Genomic DNA, 23134 nt, shown 5'->3' with positions numbered 1-23134 from the left:
CATGCCCAGCTAATTTTTGTATTTTTAGTAGAGATGGGGTTGCACCATGTTGGCTAGACTGGTCTCAAACTTCTGACCTCAGGTGATCCGCCCACCTCGGCCTCCCGGAGTGCTGGGATTACAGGTGTCAGCCACCATGCCCGGCCTTTTGACTTCTTAATAATAGCCATTCTTGCAGGAGTAAGGCAGTATCTTACTGTGGCTTTAATTTCCACCTCCCTGATTATTAGTGATGTTGAGCATTTCTGTCGTGTTTGTTGGTTATTTATATATATTATTTTGAGAAATGTCTCCATGTCATTTGCCTACTTTTTGATGGGATTTTTTTTTTCTTGTTGACTTGTTTGAGTTACTTGTAGATTTTGGATATTAGTCCTTTATGTGATGCATAGTTTGTAAATATTTTCTGCTGTCCTGTGGCTGTGTCTTGCTCTTTTCATTGGAAAATTCCAAAAGTTTGTTGTTTACGTTCCTGTTGGCATCAGGTACACACACGCGTCCAGCTCTGTTACTCCTGTTACATCATAGTTTCATCTGATGATCATTTTTTATGACAGTTTATTTTTCCTTTATAAAAGAACTGATGGGCTGGGCATGGTGGCTTAAACCTGTAATCCCCCAGCGCTTTGGGAGGCTGAGGTGGGTGGATCACCCAAGGTCAGGAGTTTGAGACCAGCCTGGCCAACATGGCGAAACCCCGTCTCTACTAAATATACAAAAATTAGCTGGGCATGTAGTCTTAGCTACTCAAGAGGCTGAGGCAGGAGAATCGCTTGAACCCAGGAGGCTGAGGTTGCAGTGAGCCGAGATCACATCACTGTACTCTAGCCTGGGCGACAGAGCAAGACCCCATCTCAAAAAAAAAAAAAAAGAACTGATGACATTTGCACTTGCTCTTTATTTTTTTTAGGCAGTGACAAAAGAAGTAAGAACACAAAATTAAGTGTTAAGAAGAAAATTTCAGAATATTCAGAAGCAGACATGGAACTATCTGGAAAAACCCAAAGAAATGTTTCTCAAGTTCAAGATTTTGGGGAAGGCTATGAGCTTCAAAGCAAGCTGGATAGAAAGCAGGGAATTCCCATGAAAGAGATAGTAGGACAACCCTCTTCAAAGAGGGTGAAGTATAGTGAAGTCCCTTATGTCCACAAAAAATCCTCCACTGGAGAGAGACCACATAAATGTAACGAGTGTGGGAAAAGCTTCATTCAGAGCGCACATCTTATTCAACATCAAAGAATACACACTGGGGAGAAACCATTCAGGTGTGAGGAATGTGGGAAAAGCTACAACCAACGCGTGCACCTAACTCAGCATCAGCGCGTCCACACAGGTGAGAAGCCCTACACCTGTCCTTTATGTGGGAAAGCCTTCAGAGTGAGGTCCCACCTTGTTCAGCATCAGAGCGTGCACAGTGGGGAGAGACCCTTCAAGTGTAACGAATGTGGGAAAGGCTTTGGAAGGCGTTCCCACCTGGCTGGACATCTGCGACTCCATTCCCGAGAGAAAGCCCATCAGTGCCGTGAATGTGGGGAAGTCTTTTTTCAGTACGTTAGCCTAATTGAACATCAGGTGCTCCACATGGGTAAGAAAAACGAAAAACATGGCATCTGTGAGGAAGCGTATAGTTGGAACTTGACAGTGATTGAAGACAAGAAGATCGAGTTACAAGAGCAGCCTTATCAGTGTGATATCTGCAGAAAAGCCTTTGGTTACAGTTCAGACCTCATTCAGCATTACAGAACTCACACGGCAGAGAAGCCCTATCAATGTGATACATGTAGAGAAAATGTTGGCCAGTGTTCCCACACCAAACAACATCAAAAAATCTACTCGAGCACAAAATCCCATCAATGTCATGAATGTGGCAGAGGCTTCACTCTGAAGTCACATCTTAATCAACATCAGAGAATCCATACTGGTGAGAAACCTTTTCAATGTAAAGAATGTGGAATGAATTTCAGCTGGAGTTGTAGCCTCTTTAAACACCTGAGAAGCCATGAGAGGACAGATCCCATAAATACCTTAAGTGTAGAGGGGTCTCTGTTGTAGAATAGCTCTGAATTTTAGAGAAGCCTTCCTGGAGGGAGACCGTATTCCTATAATGAGCAAAGTAACAACTTCAAGCATTTTTCCAGCATAACCATCAAAATCACAAATAGGTTGAAATCCTTTAGTTAGAACTCAGCCTTTAGGAACACCGGAGAACCCACAATAATAGATACCTGTTCGTGTTCCCCACTGAGAAATGCTTTAGTTAGCATCTTCATGCTTGGGAATCTCTAGACAAGAAGAGAATCCATGGATGGACATGGTCGAGGAATTCAGAAAGCCTTCAGATGACATTCAGTCTTCACTTGAAACTCAAAACTGACACTAGGAACAGCCTCATGAGTTCAGTAGAAGTAAGTTTTATTTGTAGCTTCTGCCTCGTTTGACGGCCTATCTATTCAGGGAAGCGCACAGTAAAAGAATTCTTCAGCATGATGTCTGTTTTGGTACCTCAGCAATGAACCTTTTCTAGAAATTATTATTCCAACCACTAGAATACCCTAGTCACTATTCCCACTTTGAGCATTAACCCCTTTGAAAAGAAACGGACTTAAAGTATCTCTATTTTGGCAAAATTCGGGTTCAGGGGCTGGATGGTATGTGTTTCTGCTGCCTTATTTAATCTACCACTTCTCTGTGAAACACTCTACCTTGTTTTGGTTTGATTGTACTGACGTCAAGGTTTAGCCAGTAGAAGGTAGAGTTAAATTTGTCAATTCAGAAGAAACTGTGCTGATCAGTCACATCTTAAGGCGAAGGGAGAGGGACCTTAGGGGAACGGAGAAGACAGGCAAAGCTGTGGACTGTTTGATCTTGTATTACCCACAGGAATGAGAGCAGCTAAACCCATAGAAGGAATTGGACCAAGGTGAATTATGAGTCCTGGTCCCAGCAGTATGTGTGCTGACTCCTGGGTGCCCCAGAAATAGAGCTCTCCCATAGAGTGGTGATGTACAGCATGAGTTTCAGTTTGCATTGCAGCTGGGATTGAAAGGAATCAGTCATGAGCCGGCCGGCAGAAGGTCCTGTTAGCCCTGCCTTCCAGGAAGGTCGGGGTGGGAGTTTTGAGTGGGAAAGAGGATGACATGCACGAAGAGAATTCCCCTGAGCCTGTTTGCCAGGGAGAGTGAGTGCTCTTGGGCACTGCTCAGGCCCTGCTTCTGCTGACTTGCCTGGCTTACAATAAATGCCTAATAAATATTTGTTGACCGTATGTGTCGTACACTATGGTACCCTGTCCAGTCCCCTCTACCAAGCTGGGACCCCCATCCCCAGCTGCTCTGAGTTTGGGCTGCAAGTGCTCACAGCTCTTGTTCTCCAGAAACTGGAGAATTACCCTCAGGAGATGAGAGACATCTCACCTTACCCAGGAGTCACCTCCTCTCTACAACCCAACGCCTGGTTCATTTGATTAAAGCGGGGAAAACCCCAGGGTGCTATGACTGCTCCGGCACCTTTGGATCATGCCAAGCTAGACTTTTTCTGAGCCTTCATCCATGCTGAGCTCTCTCCCTTCTCTATCCTGTTTCATTCCCTCCCTCAAAGGCGTTTCCTGAATAAATCACACTGTCAATCACATGGTTCTGAATCCCTGTCTCAGGCTTTGCTTTAGAGAACCTGATCTAAGACATTTGGTGCCACGAGTGGTCCTAGGAAGCTGCTGTGAGAGTGGATTGTGGAGTTGGTCACTCACCAGGAAGGAGTGAAGACCCCCATCACTGTTAATAGTCGTGGCATGTGGTACCTGTCCAGTCACTAAGTCGTTCACTTGGGAGCTGGGATGGGATACAGGTGGAAAGGGATCTGTTGACTTGTAGAGGTTTGGCACAAACAGGAAAATAGGGATTATGGAATTGAGTGGCTCTTGCTGAAAGTTACTGACTCCTTGAAGAGAAAAAAATGACAGGGCAAATAACCACCAATTTAATGCCAAGTGTGTGTCACAGGACCCTCTTGGTAGCTTTTTAGTATTTTTATAGACAGGGTCTTGCTCTGCTGCCCAGGCTGGAGTGCAGTGATGCAATCGGCTCACTGCAGCCTTGACCTCCTGGGCTCAAGTGATCTGGCCACCTCAGCCTCCTGAGTAGCTGGGACTACAGGCACATGCCACCACGAGTGGCTAATTTTTTAAAAACATTTTTGGAGAGATGGTATCTCCCTATGCTGCCCAGAGTGGTCTCAAACTCCTGGGCTCAAGTGATCCTCCAGCCTTGGCCTCCCAAAGTGTTGGGATTACAGGCATGAGCTACTGTTCCTGGCCTTGGAGTGATTCCTGAAAGCTTAGAAAAGTCAGTGGCCCACACTAAATGAAGTAGAGATGACAAAACCATGGTGGACTTAACAAAGGGATCCAAAGATTCATACATAAACTAGGATGGAACTACAAGATAAGACCAAACAACCCACCTTCAGTTATGTTCCTTAGGAGGGTCTGGAGAGCATTCTGTTTACCAGGGTTCCAAGGAATGCCCTGATTGGGGGGCCATCAGCATCACTGAGAAGCTTGGTATTGGCTATCCTCATTTGCAGGGGCTGATTATTACATAACATCACCCCAGACCATTCAGCCAGAGGTGCAGCAGTGGGCATGTGGCCATGGGGACCATTGTTTCTTTTTTTTCCTTTTTGAGACAGGGTCTCGCTTTGTCCCCCAGGCTGGAGTGGAGTGGCACGATTACAACTCACTGCAGCCTCAACTTCCTGGGTGCCAGTGATCCTCCCACCTCAGCCTCCCGAGTAGCTGGGACCAGAGGCATGTGCCACCATGCCTGGTTCATTTTTGTATTTTTGGTAGAGACAGGATTTCGCCATGTTGCCCAGACTGGTCTCCAACTCCTGAGCTCAAGCAATCCACCCATCTCAGCCTCCCAAAGTGCTGGGATTACAGACATGGGCCACCTCACCAGGCTATTTATTTTCTATTTTTGGTAGAGGTGGGGTCTCACTATGTTGCCCAGGCTGGTCTTGAATTCCTGGGATCAAGGAATACTCCTGTCTCTGCCTCCCAAAAATGCTAGGATTACAGGCATGAGCCATCATGCTTGGTTCGTACACTCTTTAAACCAACAGCCATTAAAAGGTGCTGTCTTTAATAGGCAGAATAAGGCGGGACACTGTGGCTCATGCCTGTAATCCCAGCATCTTGAGAGGCCAAGGCAGGAGGATCACTTGAGCCCAGGAGTTCAAGATCAGCCTGGGCAACATAGTGAGATCCTCCCTACTCTGCCCCACCGTCTAGAGAAAATAAATTAGTTGGGCGTGGTGGTGCATGCATCTGTTCCCAGTTACTTGGGAAGCTGAGGTGGGAGGATCACTTGAGCCCAGGAATTCAAGGCTGCAGTGAGCTATGATTGCACCACTGCACTCCAGCCAGGGAAACAGAGCAAGACCCTGTCTCAAAAAATAAATAAATAAATGAAATAATGGGATGGTGTATCAGAATTCTTCGGCAGCATTGTGCCAATCTCCTTAAAACATTGGGGTGGGCTGGGTGCAGTGGCTCATGCCTGTAATCACAGCACTTTGGGAGGCTGAGGCAGGTGGATCACCTGCAGTCAGGAGTCCAAGACCAGCCTGGCCAACATGGTGAAACTACACCCCTACTAAAAATACAAAAAATTAGCCAGGTGTGGTGGTGGGTGCCTGTAATCCCAGTTAATCAGGAAGGTGAGGTGGGAGGATCACTTGAACCTGGCAGGCGGAGGTTGCAGTGAGTTATGATCGCGCCACTGCACTCCAGCCTGGATGACAGAGAAGACTCAAAAATAAAAAAAAATAAAAAAATAAAAAAACCTTGGGGGTGTTGGGGGTGACAGTGAAAGCAAAGACTTTCAGCGGGAATTTTTGCCTCCTTAAAAATGAAGTCCTACTTTACTTCAAGTTTGGCTTGAAGCCAAACTATGCCCCTCCTTACCATGTTTCGTATAAATTCATATTGGCCATCCCTTATCAGGATACTAGCCTCTTTTTGACAACTCTTTCAGATCTGTTTGGTATGATTAGATATATGCAAATTACAAGTTGTTATAAACTGTATTCTCCTCTTCTCTGCTACCCCCCTGCCTCCCAGAAGGAATTGTTGAAGTCCCAGCCCCTAGTACCTCAGAATGTGATCTTATTGGAGATAGAACCATAGCAGATATAATTAGTTAAGACGAGGTCTCGGCCGAGCATGGTGGCTCATGCCTGTAATCCCAGCACTTTGGGAGGCCGAGGCGGGCAGATCACTTGAGTTCAGGAGTTCGAGACCAGCCTGGCCAATATGGCGAAACCGTGACTCTACTAAAAATACAAAACTTAGCTGGGCGTGGCGGGTGCTTGTAGTCCCAGCTCCTCGGGAGGCTGAGGCAGGGAGAATCGCTTGAACGTGGGAGGCAGACCTTGCAGTCAGCTGAGATTGTGCCATTGCACTCCAGCCTGGGCAACAGAGTGAGATTCTGTCTCAAAAAAAAAAAAAAAAAAAAGACCAGGTCTTACTGGGATGGGATGAGCTCCTAATCCAAAGCAACTGATGTCCTTATGAGAAGCTGACTGTGTGGACACAGGCACACAAGAGAGAAGGCCACATGATGGCAAGGGCAGAGGCAGAGACGGGTAATGCAGCTGCAAGCCAAGGAATGCCAAAGATTGCCAGCAAACCACCAGAAGCTATGAAGAGCTAAGGTTTCTCTTGCAAGTTTCAGGGGGAGCATAGACCTGCTGACACCTTAGTTTCTGACTTCTGAACTCCAGTACTGAGAGACAATACACTTTTATTGTTTTAAACCACCCAGTTTGTGGTACTTTGTTACAGCAGACCTGGGAAATGAATGCACAAGTGTATTCTCTCCTTTGTGAATATTAGCATATTAAGGATTTTTTTTTTTTTTTTTTTTTTTTGAGATGGAGTCTCACTCTCTCGCCCAGGCTGGAGTGCAGTGGCGCAATCTCGGTGCACTGCAACCTCCGCCTCCTGAGTTCAAGCGATTGTCTTGCCTCAGCCTCCCAAGTAGCTGGGATTGAAGAGCCGGCCGCACGGCTGTGTGTGGGAGCCACCGGACTAAGCAGCCGAGACAAGGTGGACAGTATAAGAGAATAGTGTAAGTAAGCTGCTAAGAGAGCTGCTAAAAAAAACAACATTTCACCTGCCTACTGTTCTTTCAGCTATCTGCTCATCCACCCACTCCCTCTGAACCTCAGCATGAGTTGGAACCTGACCCTGGGCATGACCGTTGGCATAGTTGTGAACCTGACACCGATGGAACAGTATAGCTCTAAGGCGATCAATTGGAATATGAAGCAGTTAATTTTTGCATTGAGTTATTTCCATTTGTTAAAAGTGAAAAAGGGGGAAAGGATTAAAATCTGCTTTTGTTGTTATTGTTGTTGAGACAGAGTCTCACTCTGTCACCCAGGCTGGAGTGCAGTGGTGTGATGATGGTTCACTGCACCCTCGACTTCCTGGGCTCAAGTGATCCTCCCACCTCGACCTCCTGAGCAGGAGGGACTACAGGTGCTCACCATCATTCCTGGCTAAGTGTGATGAGACGGGCTCTCACATGTTGCCGTGGCTGGTCTGTTAACTCCTGGCCTCAAGCAATCCTTCCACCTCAGCCTCCTGAGAAGCTGGGTCCATAGGCACACACCACCGTGCCTGGCTAATTTTTGCATTTTTGTAGAAATGGGGTTTTGCCACATTGCCTAGGCTCATCTCGAACTCCTGGGCAAAGGATCAAGCGATCCTCTGACTTCAGCCCACTTTGGTCTCCCAAAGTATTGGGACTACAGGTATGAGCCACTACACCTGGCCCTGCTCTCTCTTTAGAAAGCAAAACCCGGCCGGGCGCGGTGGCTCCAGCCTGTAATCCCAGCACTTTGGGAGGCCGAGACGGGCGGATCATGAGGTCAGGAGATCGAGACCATCCTGGCTAATACGGTGAAACCCCGTCTCTACTAAAAAATACAAAAAACTAGCCGGGCGACGAGGTGGGCGCCTGTAGTCCCAGCTACTCGGGAGGCTGAGACAGAAGAATGGCGTGAACCCGGGAGGCGGAGCTTGCAGTGAGCTGAGATCCGGCCACTGCACTCCAGCCTGGGCAACAGAGCAAGACTCCGTCTCAAAAAAAAAAAAAAAAAAAAAAAAAAAAAGCAAAACCCACAAGAACTTTAAAGACTTCCTAAAGCAATTGGTCTTAACATTTTGGGGATAAGGTAGCCTTCTTAGAATCTGTTGAAATCTACTGGCTGGCCAGGCGCGGTGGCTCAAGTCTGTAACCCCAGTACTTTGGGAGGCCGAGACGGGCGGATCACGAGGTCAGGAGATCGAGACCATCCTGGCTAACACGGTGAAACCCCGTCTCTACTAAAAATACAAAAAAACGGCCGGGCGCGTTGGCTCAAGCCTGTAATCCCAGCACTTTGGGAGGCCAAGACGGGCGGATCACAAGGTCAGGAGATCGAGGCCATCCTGGCTAACACGGTGAAACCCCGTCTCTACTAAAAAATACAAAAAACTAGACGGGCGACATGGCGGGCGCCTGTAGTCCCAGCTACTTGGGAGGCTGAGGCAGGAGAATGGCATAAACCCGGGAGGCGGAGCTTGCAGTGAGCTGAGATCCGGCCACTGCACTCCAGCCCGGGCGACAGAGCAAGACTCCGTCTCAAAAAAAAAAAAAAAGAAATCCACTGGCCTTCCCCCCAGAAAAGTCCATATTTACAGAGTCTGATGCACGATGTCAGAATGTCTGTGGACCCACTAGGGCTATCTGAAAATTCCAAAAGAAAGGACACAGAGGAAAAATTGGGGAATTGCTGAGGGGAATTGCATCAGGAGCACTGGGGGTAGTGACACAATCATACCTAAAGTAAGAGAACACCAAAGCATTACGGGGCATAGATGGGTGTTAGAGAGTGGGGAAAAGGCAGGTTTATAGAGTCTACACTACAAATGAGAAAGTAGGCAAAAAGGAAAAAAAAAGACTTTGGCAGCTCAGAGTAATAACAAAAAAGAGGGGAGAAAATTACCTTTTTTCCTTTTTTTTCCTTTTTTTTCCTTTTTTTGAGACAGGGTCTCACTCTGTCCCCCAGGCTGGAGTGCAGTGGCATGATCTCAGCTCACTGCAATCTCCGCTTCCTGGTTTCAAGCGATTCTCCTGCCTCAGCCTCCCAAGCAGCTGGGACTATAGGCACCCATCACCACGCCCAGCTAATTTTTGTATTTTTTGGTAGAGATGGGGTTTCACCATGTTTGCCAGGCTGGTCTTGAACTCCTGACCTCAGGTGATCCACCCGCCTCAGCTGCCCAAAGTGCTGGGATTACAGGCATGAGCCACTGCGCCTGGCCTCATTTTCTTTTTGCTTTGATGATATACATTCTTTACATAATAATCATTCAGTGCTAGTACAGAAAACACTTATATTTCTTAAAAACACTTGTATTTCTTAAAAACCTAAGCATGATTGTTAACCTCAATGATATTTCCCTGAGGGAGCCCACGTGCTTAGCCAGGGTCAGCAAATAAAGTCAAAGAGTGATGAGTGGAGGTCAAGAGAAAACTCTCAGAGGTCACCCTAAAATCAGCATTTGTGGCTCAGATAACCCTGTTTTATTTCAAGGATTATGTCCCTTCCTATCAGGGAATCTTCCCTTGGTCTTGACATTCCTGACCCTTGCTCAGTATCTTTTCCACTGGCTGTCACGGGAAGATAGGACACAGGAAGTGAAAACACACACTCTTTCCCCTGTGCCTGGGCTATCTATTCAACACCATGTAATTAACCCTGGGGCGAAGGAAAACACCAGATGTCTTTGCTCCTGTAGTATTTTATTCACAAGACACATACCTTTGAAGTAGTGGTTTCTCTCCTTTGCTGGGTATTGTTGCTTATGACCAAGGAAATCTAGTATTTTTTTTTTTTTTTTCTTCTGAGACAGGGTCTTTCTCTGTTCCCCAGCTGGAGTGCAGTGGCAAAATCCCAGCTCACTGCAGCCTTGAACTCCTGGGCTCAAGTGATCCTCTTGCCTCACCCTCCTGAATAGCTGAGACTATGGGTGCACCACCGAGCCTTCCTACTTTTTAAAATTTTTTGTAGAGTTGAGTTCTTGCTATGTTGCTCAGGCTGGTCTTGAACTCCTGGCCTCAAGTGATCCATTTTGACCTTCCAAAGTCCTGGAATTACATGTGAGAGCCACCGCCCCCAGCAGAAATCTAGTCTTTTAGAGCTTTTCTCTGTCACGTCATTCCTGAGATGTGGATTTTCTGGCACCTTAAAAGATGAGGGCTCCACCAAATCTCTTCTCCCATGCATGACACCCGTAAGGTTTATCTCTCAGGTAGATTCTATAATGTAAAATCAAGCTAATGCTGTGGCCCAAACTTTCCCACCTCCAGGATTTACAGGGCTTCTCTTCTGTCTACCACAAATGTCAAGCTGAGGCTGGAAGCCTTTTCACCCCAGGCAGATCCTTGGTGCACAGTGAAGCATGAGCTTGACCTGAAGCTTTTCCCACACTTGCCATAAGGGTGGAATTGCTCTTCAGTGGAGCTACCTGGTGGTGATGAGAGCTGAGCTCAGCCTGAAGCTTCTGCCACTCTCCCTACATGTTACAGTTTTGTCTCAGTGTGGATTCTTCCATGCACCATCCCTGTGGTGCATGTAAAATGTTCTCACAGTTAAGGCAATGATATCACCTCTCCCTGGTGTGATTCATGGTTAGGCCTGAGTTAGAACTAAAGCTCTTCTTGCACTTGCCACATGTTTGGGGCCTCTCCTGGGTATGCACTCTCAGCTCTGATCTGGCTGAGCTTTTCCTGAATTCTTTTTTTTTTTGAGACGGAGTCTCGCTCTGTTGTTCAGGCTGGAGTGCAGTGGCATGGCGTGATCTTGGCTCACTGCAAGCTCCGTGTGGCGTGATCTTGGCTCACTGCAAGCTCCACCTCCTGGATTCATGCCATTCTTCTGCCTCAGCCTCTCGAGTAGTTAGGCACCCGCCAGCATGCCTGAATAATTTTTTTGTATTTTTAGTAGAGATGGGGTTTCACCGTGTTAGCTTTTGATCTCCTGACCTCATGATCTGCCTGCCTCGTCCTCCCAAAGTGCTGGGATTACAGGCATGAGCCACCGTGCCTGGCCTACATTCTTTACACTGGTAGGGCTTCTCTCTGGCATGTGTCTTGTGATGGCACACTATGTTAGAACTCTGCCCAAGTTTTTTCCACTCTCCCCTATATGGGTTATGAAGACTATTTTTTTCTGGGCTTATTTTCCAGACATCTCTGTGCACATCTTCACATTGGACCTCTCTCTCCTGATCTCCTCTTCCTGGCCTTGCCCACCTTGCAAAACCATGGCCAGCTTATTGTTTCTCCTCATAATGTCCTGGCAGGTATTTTTTTTTTTCACTGTTTTCTGCCTTGAAGGCCTTTTCCTTCTTCAAGTTAGAATCCAAAGGCAAAAGTACAAAGTGAAGGTGTTAGCCTTGAAATAGGGTGTGGAACTGGGAAAAAAAAATAACAGGAACAATTGCATTAGATTCGGTTTAAGTGCAAGTTTCTTTGAATGAAGTAATTCACAGAGCTCAAAGGCAAAGCTAGAAGGAAGGTAGCTTTGGGTGACTCTGTCGAAACAACCCCTGACCAAGGTCTTTTTCATGGGCTCATATGGACTTCTTTTTTTTTTTTTTTTTTTTTTTTTTTTTGAGATGGAGTCTCTGTTGCCCAGGCTGGAGTGTAGAGGCGTGATCTCAGCTCACTGCAACCTCCGCCTCCCAGGTTCAAGTGATTCTCCCACTTCGGCCTCCCAAGTAACTGGGATTGCAGGTGCCCACCACTGCCCTCAGCTAATTTTTTTTTTTTTTTTTTTTTTTAAGACAGAGTCTCGCTCTGTCACCCAGGCTAGAGTGCAGTGGCTTGATCTTGGCTCACTGCAACCTCTGCCTCCTGGGTTCAAGTGATTCTCCTGCCTCAGCCTCCCGAGTAGCTGGGACTACAGGTGCCTGCCACCATGACCAGCTAATTTTTTATTTTTAGTAGAGATGGGGTTTCACCATGTTGGCCAGGCTAGTCTCGAACTCCTGACCTTAATTGATCCTCCCACTTCAGCCTCCCAAAGTGCTGGAATCACAGGCATGAGCCACTGCGCCTGGCCTGGACTGCTTGTGAATGATCATTTTACAGCCTGCCATGTATTTACTTCTTCTACAAAGACCTTTGTGATTCTTTCACAGTCTTCTCTACAGTCCCTCATTTAATTGAAATTACTCATTTATAATCCTCTTTTAACATTTATTTATTACTTGTGTAGCACTTACTAAACATCAGTCAGTCTCCTAAGTGCATGACATATATTAATTCAGTTATTTCACACAGTAACTGCATTAGATAGGTAGTATTATATATGTGTTTATTTATCAAAAGGTATTTTTTCATCCATGTACAAAAGAATGGTTAGAAAAAGACTGGGGACTGGGCACAGTGGCTCAGGCCTGTAATCCTAGCACTTTAGGAGGCCAAGATGGGAGGATCGCTTGAGCCCAGGAGTTCAAGACCAGCCTGGGCAACACAGCGAGACCCTATTGCTACAAAAAAAAACAAAAACAAAAAAAAACCCAACATTAGAGGCTGGGCACAGTGGCTCACACCTGTAATCCCAGCACTTTGGGAGGCCGAGACAGGTGGATCACCTGCAGTCAGGAGTTCGAGACCAGCCTAACCAACAATGGTGAAACCGCATCTCCACCAAAAATACAAAAATTAGCTGGACATGGTGGCGGGCGCCTGTAATCCCAGCTACTCAGGAGGCTGAAGCAGGAGAATTGCTTGAGCCCAGGAGATGGAGGCTGCAGTGAGCTGAGATCGTGCCACTGCACTCCAGCCTGGGCGACAGAGTGAGACTCCATTTCAGAAAAAAAAAAAAAAAATACCCACATTAGCGGGGTGTGGTGGCACATGCCTATAGTCCCAGGAGGCTGTGGTGAGAGGATCACTTGAGCCCTGGAGGTTGAGACTGCAGTGAGTTGTCATCATGCCCACGTGGGCACCAGAGAAAGGGTCTGTTTGCCACCCTCCCACCCCAGGCCCCGCCAAAGAAAAAGAAAAAAAAAGTATAGCCTCACAGAAATCTTGGGCCACTTCAGTTAGGAAGTAACAGTCCCACGACTAACTTGGGTCTCCTGACTCCTGTCTATGGGACTTTATGCTAACACTCACCTTCTAACTCCAGTTCCACCTGTCCGACGTCAAAAACCCTAATTTCAGCATCTCCGGGTTGGGGTCCAGGCGCCTCACCGTCCCTTTTGTTTGTGCCGCGCGCTCGCCCAGGCGAGGCCGTTGGGTAGGGCAGGTACATGGGGCACCTGGGGTGGTGGATGGACGTGTTCACTGCAGGCGCCAACCACATGCACACAATGCTTGCCTGCAGGCCTCGCCACCCAGGGTGGGTGTGGAGCACCAGAGTCTTTTGCATAACTACAGTTCTGGCTCTGGATTTTCCGCCATTGCGGCTGTGGCCGAGGCAGGGGCACCAGCTCACAACGGCGCTCAGTGAAGGGCAGGCTGGGTCATTCCTGCCACTTGAAGGACCGGGGTGGCCGGGCTGAGGACCTGGAGGAGAAGCGCCCTGTGCCCTGGTGTGCCCACTCCCAAAGCCTTTCTTCTCCATCCCAGGAGCAGCCCTGAGTAGTGGTTTGCGCCCGGGTGTTGGTTCTGTTCTGCGGCCCAAGCTCTGTCCGCAGTCTACGAAGGAACCACCTAATACCAAGGGTCTGTGAGCCAGAGTGCCCACTGGACAGGGGTCCCCAGCTCTGGGCAGAGGGAAGGCTTGGACCTCAGGCGGGCTCAACGTACCCTTAGCCGGTCAGCGTGGGGACCAAGTGTGGTGTGGCTGCAGACAGCCAAGGAAAAGGAGAAAGGGGTCGAAGAGCAGCTATCTCCTACCTCCCGTTTGCTCTGTCTGGCACAGGGGCACCAATCCCTGGAAGTGGAGAGAAGCACTTTAACTTCAAGTTTGAAGCTGAGAAAACTTCAGGTTTCACCTTGTACCCCAGTGAATGGCTAAACTAGCAAATCGACGGCCACTGTCTAATGTATCCCACAGACATACCATTTGTCCCTCACCATGTTTTCGGTATCTTTGAGGCAACATTAAAAATTGGATTTCAGGCCAGGCTCAGTGGCTCACATCTGTAATTCCAGCACTTCGGAAGGCTGAGGCAGGAGGAGCACCTGAGGCCAGGAGTCAAGGACAGCCTGGGCAACACAGTGAGATCTGTCTCTACAAAAAATAAAAATGATGAGGCAGGAAGATTGCTTGAGCCTGGAAAGGCTACAGTAAGCCGTGATTGCAAAGTGCATTCCAGCTGGGTGATGGAATGAGACCCTGTCTCAAAACAAAACAAAGCACTATCATCATCTATCTTCTTTCCTGTGTCCTGATTTTTTATTTTTTATTTATTTTTTAGATGGAGTCTCGCTCTGTTGCCAGGCTGGAGTAAGTGGTGTGATCTCCACTCACTGCAACCTCTGCCTCCTGGGTTCAAGCTATTCTCCTGCCTCAGCCTCCTAAGTAGCTGAGATTATAGGCATGCGCCACCATACCCGGCTAATTTTTTTGCATTTTTAGTAGAGATGGGGTTTCACCATGTTAGCCAGGATGGTCTCAATCTCTTGACCTCACAATCTGCCTGCCTCAGCCTCCCAATGCGCTGGGATTACGGGTGTGAGCCACTGTGCCTGGCCTTTTTTGTTTTGTTTTGTTTTGTTTTGAGATGAAGTCTCATTCTGTTGCCCAGGCTGGAGTGCAGTGGCAAAATCTTGGCTCACTGCAACCTCTGCCTCTCAGGTTCAAGTGATTCTCCTGCTTCAGCCTCCTGAGTAGCTGAGATTACAGGCACCCACCACCACACCCAGCTAATTTTTGTAACTCCTGACCTCAAGTAATCCACTGCCTTGGTCTCCCAAAGTGCTGGGATTACAGGTGGGAGCCACCGCACCTGGCCTCTTGTGTCCTTTTTGAGAGCAGGGGAAGTCAAGAAATATCCCAATAGATGGCCTAAACGTCTCATTAGCTAAATTGTAACACTTACTCATCTAAAAAAAAACCCAGCATGGTGTTAAACCAAGACTGGCATTAAGGCTCACTTCGGTGGTGCGTGGTGGCTCATGCCTGTAATCTCAGCACTTTGGGAGGCTGAGGTGGATCACCTGAGGTCAGGAGTTAGAGACCAGCCTGACCAAAATGGTGAAACCCTGTCTCTACTAAAAATACAAAAAATTAGCACTCCATCCTGGGCAACAAGAGCAAAATTCTGTCAAAAAAAAAAAAAAAAGACTCACTTCCTGGAATTAGGACAAAAAAGGACAAGCACATGGAACAGGGAGTAACTGAATGTCAACAAGGTTCTGATGGAAAAGAGGAAGCAAGCCGATGGCGGTGGACAGGGGAACAGGTTTGAGTATAAAAATAAGTGTTAAAAGCACTATTTACACCAGCCCGGTGGCTCACGCCTGTAACCCCAGCACCTTGGGAGGCTGAGAAGGGCTGATCACCTGAGGTCAGGAGTTTGAGACTAGCCTGGCTAACATAGTGAAACCCTGTTTCTACCAAAAATACAAAAAAAGTTAACTGGGCATGGTGGCGCATGCTTGTCATCCCAACTACTCGGGAGGCTGAGGCAAGAGATTCGCATGAACCCAGGAGGTGGAGGTTGCAGTGAGCTGAGATTGTACCACTGCACTCCAGCTTGGGCAATAAGAGTGAAACTCTGTCTCAAAAAAAAAAAAAAAAAAAAAAAAAAGCAGCACTTAAAAAAACTTTCTTTTCAAGACAGGGTCTCGCTCTGTTGCTCAGGCTAAAGGGCAGTGGCACGATCACAGCTCACTGTAGCCTCGAACTGCTGGGCTCATGATCCTCCCACCTCAGCCTCCCAAGAAGCTGGTACTAAAGCTGTGCACCACCAGGCCTGGCTAAATTTTTGTATTTTTTGTAGAGACGGGATTTGAATGTGTTGCCCAGGCGGGTCTCAAAACTCCTGGGCACAAGCAATCCAGCCACCTTGGCCTCCCAAAGTGCTGGGATTACAAGTGTGAGCCACTGTGCTGGCCTCTTAGTTTTCAAAATTGACAGTAATTCATAGTAGGACATATATTTTATATAATCACCTTCTACACATACACACATTCATGTAACTGAGTTTCATGAAACATACTATGTAGAAAAATAAAAACCTAATTGCAAATATAATTTTATTAACATTTAAATAAAATATACTGCAAAATCCCTTTAAAAGTACATATACTTTTTTGTTTTTGAGATGGAGTCTCACTGTTGCCCAGGCTGGAATGCAGTGGAATTATCTCAGCTCACTGCAATCTCTGGTTTAAGAGATTCTCCTGCCTTAAGCACCCAGGTAACAGGGACTGCAGCCATGTACCACCACACCTGGCTAAGTTTTGTATTTTTAGTAGAGATGGGGTTTCACCATGTTGGCCAGGGTAGTCTTGAACTCCCGATCTCAACTCCCGATCTCAAGCGATCTGCCCACCTTGGTCTCCCAATGCTGGGATTACAGGCGTAAGCCACCACACCCGGCTAAACACAGAATTTTGTAAGGATTTTATTTAATGTGATGGGTGTGCTTGTCTGTTCATAAGTTCCTTCCAGTCAGGAACACATGAAGATAATGCTACCCGCATGTCCGGTGCACTGTTGAGCCTATTTCTCTTCTTTGTTTTTAATCGTGTCAAGATTGAAAATCCTAGTTCACACAAATAAGTAGTTGTGAATGGTAGTAACACCGATATACTCTTCCTACTTAGCAGTGGAAATTCATCTTTAATCTTAATCCAAAATGCTGATAAACTTAATGTCTTATAATAATTCTTTAGTGTGAATGATGAACTGAGCTGCAGCAATTCATTCTTTTCTTCAGGCTCCAAGTTTAACTCAACTATTGATGCTGGGTTTTGAAAAGCAAATGGATCTTTCATCCAAATATTTTCCTTTAATGATTCAAATTTCTCTTCTGGAAAGTAATAATTAAAAGTTTGAGACAAAGAAGTGAGATGCAACAATATCTCTAATTTTATTTCTTTTAAGCAGTCTTCGTTAATAATGTTCTCTTCGATGTGTTGCAATAATGTTGGAAACATATAGTAGCTAGGGCGGTTACTTTTAAGTCTTGCTTGCCAAAATAATAATGTCTTTTGGAATCCTAGAATATGTTCAAGATACTGAAATATATCATTGTTTTTCCCCTGTATTTTCAGGTTTAATTCATTAAGAATGCCAAAAATATCACTTAAATATGCCAATTTGGTTACCCAAATGTCGTTTTCAAAAATATTTGCCAAATGAGATTGCTTTTCAATGAGAAAAATGTAAATCTCATTCCTGAGTTCATATACTCTGCTCAATACCTTTCCTTGAGAAAGCCAACGAACTTCTGTATGAAACAATAAGTGGGTATGGTTAACTCCAATCTCTGAACAAAATATTTCGAGAAGTCGGCTATTCAGTGAGCTTCCTTTAATAAAATTAACAATTTTCACTGCCTTTTTCAATACATCCATTAGACTTGGTGAAATTTCTTTGGATACCAAAGCTTCTCGATGAATAAAACAGTGATTCCAAAGAGCATTGTTGTGGGTTGCTTCTAACAATTTTTCAGTAAGTCTGCTGTGTTTTCCGGTCATATTGGCTGCTCCATCACTTGAAATTCCTTTACAATGTTTCCAGTTTAATTTATACTGACCAACAATGCAGTTTTCTAATTCAGTAAATAAATCTAATCCAGTTATATGTGAATTTAAATTTAAACAACATAAGAGATCCTCTACGAAATCATCTTGCCACACATATCTGACATAGACCAAGAGTGTGGGACAACTTGCAATATCAGTGCTCTCATCAAGTTGGACTGCAAAGTCTATACCAGACTGCAGCCGTGTAATAAGCATTGCTTCCAAATGTTTTGCAATCGTACAGATTCGACGAGATATTGTATTATCACTAAGAGGTATAGTTCTTAGTTTATCAGCTGATTTGTCATCAAAAATTGTCCGTACCATGTCCATACATGCTGGAAGGATAATTTTTTCAGCCGCTGTGTGAGCCATTTTCTCTTTTGCCACTCTATATGCAACTAAATATGATGATAATAAGGCTCTCTCATTCATAGTTGTAGAGCGACTGAGAACTTGTGGCGATGACTCTACTTTGTTTCTTTGCTTTTGAAAATGGTCTTCTTCATCTTCCTCCTCCACCTTCACTATCACGATGCCTTCCATCTCCTGGGTACCCCGTGGAGACAAATCTGTAGTATCCCTTGATTCAGGAGTCATTATTCAGGTTCCAGGAACTGGCTCACTTGATCCAAATAGGGTCTGTTTTGCAGGGCTGTCCTCTGTGACCTAGGTTTTATGAGATCAGGTTTTGCTATCCTGCAAGGTAGAAAAATGTAACAGCAGTATTAAAAAGCAACATGGTATTGCTGGGCTGCTAACAACTCATACAAAAGAATTCACTAAATCTAGTGGTGTGACATGGTAAATGATGAGTAACTGTCATTCATGTTGGCTGTGTGTCAGGGAGATTTGGTGTACTATATACACCACTCATTTAATACCCAGGGAAACCTAATGAGGTTCACATAATTACTATTCTTATATTCTAGATGAAAAATAAAACTTCAGAAAGATTAAATGTGTCTAACAACCCACAGTAAGTACAGAACCAGCACTCAAATCCAAGTCTGAAGCCAGTGTCCTAAATGTGCGGTCATTCTTTTTTTTTGAGACGGAGTGTCGCTCTCGTTGCCCAGGAGTGTAATGACATGATCTCGGCTCATGGCAACCTCCGCCTCCCAGGTTCAAGTGATTCTCCTGCCTCTGCCTCCCGAATAGCTGGAATTACAGGCCATGTGCCACCACACCTGTCTAATTTGTATTTTTAGTAGAGATGGGGATTTTCCATGTTGGTCAGGACTGGTCTTGAACTCCTGACCTCAGATGATCCACCTGCCTCAGCCTCCCAAAGTGCTGAGATTACAGGGGCATGAGCCACTGTGCCTTGCTGATCTGGTCACTCTTAAAAATGATCACCAAAGTAGGGTATACAATATGATCCACTGGGGCAAAGGGAAAAAAAATTAGAACTTGTATTTATTTCTTAAAAATAAGAAATTAAGGCCGGGCGCGGTGGCTCAAGCCTGTAATCCCAGCACTTTGGGAGGCCGAGACGGGCAGATCACGAGGTCAGGAGATCAAGACCATCCTGGCTAACACGGTGAAACCCCGTCTCTACTAAAAAATACAAAAAAAAACTAGCCGAGCGAGGTGGTGGGCGCCTGTAGTCCCACCTACTCCGGAGGCTGAGGCAGGAGAATAGCATGAACCCGGGAGGCGGAGCTTGCAGTGAGCTGAGATCCGGCCACTGCACTCCAGCCTGGGCGACAGAGCGAGACTCTGTCTCAAAAAACAAACAAACAAACAAACAAAAAAACAAAAAAAAAATAAGAAATTAAGCTGTATAATTAGTGTTATGAACACTGAAACATGTTCATGTTACACAGATCCATGAATTATTCTGGAGAGAGAATGAGATTTCTACAACACACGGGATTGAGAAAACACCCTCATTTGTTTGTTTGCTTTTAGTACACTGCAATATTTCACCATTCATGTGAGCTTAGTGGATTTAAAGATACTGCCTGACTTTACTAAACGAGCCCCATTTTTTCTTCTCTTTTTTGAGATGGAGTCTTGGTCTGTTGCCCAGGCTGGAGCGCAGTGGCGCAATCTTGGCTCACTGCAACCTCTGCCTTCTGGGTTCAAGTGATTCTCCTGCCTCGGCCTCCTGAGTAGCTGGGATTACAGGCGCCCGCCACCACGCCCAGCTAATTTTTTTTTTTTTTTTTTTTTTTTTTTTTTTTTTAGTAGAGACAGGATTTCACCATGTTGGCCAGGTTGGTCTCGAACTCCTGACCTCGTGATCCATCCGCCTTGGCCTCCCAAAGTGCTGGGATTACAAGCGAGAGCCACCGCACCTGGACAACGAACCCCATCTTTTCTTTGGTACCACTTAGCCTCTCAAAAATGCAAGTAACTTTCTGTATGTTGATGGCACAACTGAAAATGAACATGAGGCAGTAGGTTTTGCCCAGCTGAATGTTAAATTCAGTCTATCAGTGAATTCCAAAATTAGAAAAGACCTTGAGATAATCTATTTTACTTAGGACACGTTTGAGACTTGGGGGGTCTATGTGTTCCATCCAAGAACATCAATGGCAGAACTGGTACCATTCGCCAACGGTCTGCCGCACCGTCCACAAATTTCCTTCTCTCCTTTACCCCTCAGTGTAAAGCACTGATACTTCCCACAACTGAAAACCTCCCATGCCTGAAACTGCTCATTTAAAACCCTTCCTGGCAGGGTGCGGTGGCTCACGCCTGTAATCCCAGCACTTTGGGAGGCCAAGGCGGGCGGATCACCTGCGGTCCGGAGTTCGAGACCAGCCTGGCCAACATGGTGAAACTCTGTCTTTACTAAAAGTACAAAAATCAGCCGGGCATGGTGGCGGGCGCCTATAATCTCAGCTACTCAGGAAGCTGAGGCAGGAAAAGCTTGAACCCTTGCGCTGGAGATTGCAGTCAGCCGAGATTGCGCCACTGAACTCCAGCCTGGGTGACAGAGCAAGACTCCATCTCATAAAAAAAAAAAAAAAAAAAAAAAAAAAAAAAACCAAAAAAACCAAAACCACACACACACAAAACAAACACAAAACAAACAAACAAAAAGCCCCTTCCTGAAGTCTTGAAACTGAAAGGGTGAAGTGTAAATAATCTTTCCCTATTACATCCAAATCACTTCTTTATTCTCTAGGCTTCAAACGTTCGTTTTTTGTTTGTTTGTTTTTGAGACAGAGTCTCACTCTGTCACCAGGCTGGAGTGCAGTGACACGATCTCGGCTCACTGCAACCTCCACCTCCCGGGTTCAAGCGATTCTCCTGCCTCAGCCTCCCAAGTAGCTGGGATTACAGGCGTGTGTTGCCACGCCTAATTTTCTGTATTTCTAGTAGAGACAGGGTTTCACTATGGAGGCAAGACTGATCTTGGAACTCCTGGCCTCAAGTGATTCGCCCGCCTAGACTTTCCAAAGTGCTGGATTACAGGCGTGAGCCACTGCGCCCGGCCTTCACTCTAATCACCACCATAAGGGTGGTGGGTTTGAGGGTGAACATATCACCCGCGGACACTGTAGCTTAACAAGCCCATCCGAATAAAAAAAAAAATTATAACGCCAATGGCACTTGGTATCGTGTAAGATCGCCCGAATTTTACAACTCGGGGTACATAGGAAACCAAAAACTACCCACCACAAGAAAAACCAGTGGGGACAACTGGGGAGCACAGATATCCGACGGGTCATTTTGTCCGCGCGTCTTTGGGGTAAAAAACCAGGACTAGGGGTCCAGAAGGGACACGCAGACCGCCTCTCTCCAGTACCAGGAGTGTCTCATTCCAATCCGGAAACCAAAACTTAGTTCCCTTCCCACCTGTATCCAGGGACGCCTCTGCTGAGGGACAGCGCTTGCCACCGCCGAGGCTGACGCGAGGGACGGGGGCACGGACCCGCTTCCACTCCGTCCAGGGCGGTCGTGGCGAGGGGCTTGCAGGACACAGCCGTGCACGTCCAACTCTGTCCCCGCCCGGAGACGTCCGGGGTGCTGGGATAGAAGGCGTTGTGACTTTGGGGACCAGGAGCACTGCACAGATCTAGGCCTCCCGGACGTCAGAACCCAGGGAAAGCGTCACAAAAGCCGGAAGTGCGTCACACCCGCCTTCCGGAGCTGCGCTCCGCTTCGCGGTCCTCTCTAGGATCGCGGGAGGACTTTGCATTCCTGCGTAGGGCTCTAATCCCGGGTTTGGGGGTCTTGGTCCTCAGCTTGTCCGTTCCGAGGAGGTGCGTGGGGTGGGGAAAAAGGGACGAATTTCCTTTTATACCGCCCTGCTCGGATACTTATATGTTCCTTCTATTTTTCTTGGTGACAATAATTTTAATAGTTACAATAAAAATAGTGATTGTGGCAGAGGAGCTGAATGAAACGAGGGTGGAGACAGGATCAAGAATAAATGGCTTCACAAAACCAAGAGGTTGTCTCTTGAGATGTATGCATTGCCAGTTGAATGGGCAGTATTTTCAAATATTTGATCTATAGGCAACAGACGTTCTTTCCAACACTAGATAGTTATAAAATTCTGAGTTTGCCTTATGTTTCCGGGGAGTTTTCAGATTAGCGACGGTGAAATAAGTTGAATTTGAGGCGGTTTTGCTGTCCAAGTGTTATTGTAATAATTAAGACTTCAATGATTGGATCAAGCGTAACTTCACCTTTTATAAAACAGTAACTGAAACCTTGAATGCTGTGACATGACTCAAAGTTCTGGGCAAGTCTGTGGTACAGCCCAACAAGAGAAAAGCCCACAAAAGGAACTGCTACCTGCTACAGAGCCTCTGATTACGTGGTATCCCGAATTACCTTCTAGGCCCTGACAAATGCTCCATTCCTTTTGGGGTTTGATCTTGCTGTGGTTGCCATTTTCTACTTCCCCATGAGTCTTCTCAGTAATCCACTTGAGTGTGTCTTTGCTCCATATATATATATATTTTTTCCTCCTACAGCACCGTCAAGTCCAATCTTTGCTCCTTTATCACTGGCTGGCCCTCTAACCTATAGTCCTCCTTGATGACATCATAGTCTCAGAACTTATTCCTCCAGATACATCCTCATATTTCCTTCCAGTGTTCCAAGTCATCTCTAAGAGCCATTACATTGCTACGCACTGTATTTTTCTTGTCTAAAACGGTCTCTCCTCCCCACCCCTGTCCCCATTCTTACACTGAAGTGCCTAAAGGATCCAGGAAGGCAGATTACTGAATGCAGCTGACTGGGTATATGATTTTGTATTTATGGTGTGTGTGTGGCAGGAATTGTGGGCATCTCTACAACGACTCCTTTCTTTGCTTATGGACCTGCTGGCACAAGAAACTCAAAGTGGCCTGGTGGTGTTCTGTTTTCAGTTCAGTGGAATAATTTAATGTCTCCTA

At 46.2% G+C, this 23134-nt stretch overlaps 2 protein-coding genes across 8 annotated transcripts in view; one reads left to right on the top strand and one right to left on the bottom strand.

The window, feature by feature from the left end:
• Window positions 1-3262, top strand: part of ZKSCAN5 (zinc finger with KRAB and SCAN domains 5) — a 35150-nt gene extending 31888 nt beyond the window's left edge. For all 7 annotated transcript variants that reach the window (XM_030932588.1, XM_030932587.1, XM_010375780.2 and 4 more), the window contains one exon: window positions 911-3262. In XM_030932588.1, coding sequence (XP_030788448.1) covers window positions 911-2052 — 1142 coding nt within the window. In that variant the 3' untranslated portion in view covers window positions 2053-3262. The remainder of the gene's footprint in view (window positions 1-910) is intronic.
• A 12990-nt stretch (window positions 3263-16252) lies between these two features.
• Window positions 16253-21860, bottom strand: FAM200A (family with sequence similarity 200 member A). The gene is made up of 2 exons (XM_010375784.1): window positions 21582-21860; window positions 16253-18467 (listed from the first exon to the last, which is right to left on the bottom strand). The coding sequence occupies exon 2, from the start codon at window positions 18366-18368 to the stop codon at window positions 16647-16649; it is 1722 nt and encodes a 573-aa protein (XP_010374086.1). The 5' UTR covers window positions 18369-18467; window positions 21582-21860; the 3' UTR covers window positions 16253-16646.
• Between the last annotated feature and the right edge of the window lie 1274 nt (window positions 21861-23134).

This window comes from Rhinopithecus roxellana, chromosome 6 (assembly GCF_007565055.1).
Source record: "Rhinopithecus roxellana isolate Shanxi Qingling chromosome 6, ASM756505v1, whole genome shotgun sequence".
NCBI classification, from domain to species: Eukaryota; Metazoa; Chordata; class Mammalia; order Primates; family Cercopithecidae; genus Rhinopithecus; species Rhinopithecus roxellana.
The sequence above is the reverse complement of the archived record's forward strand: the minus strand, read 5'-3'. Positions and strand labels throughout refer to the sequence as shown.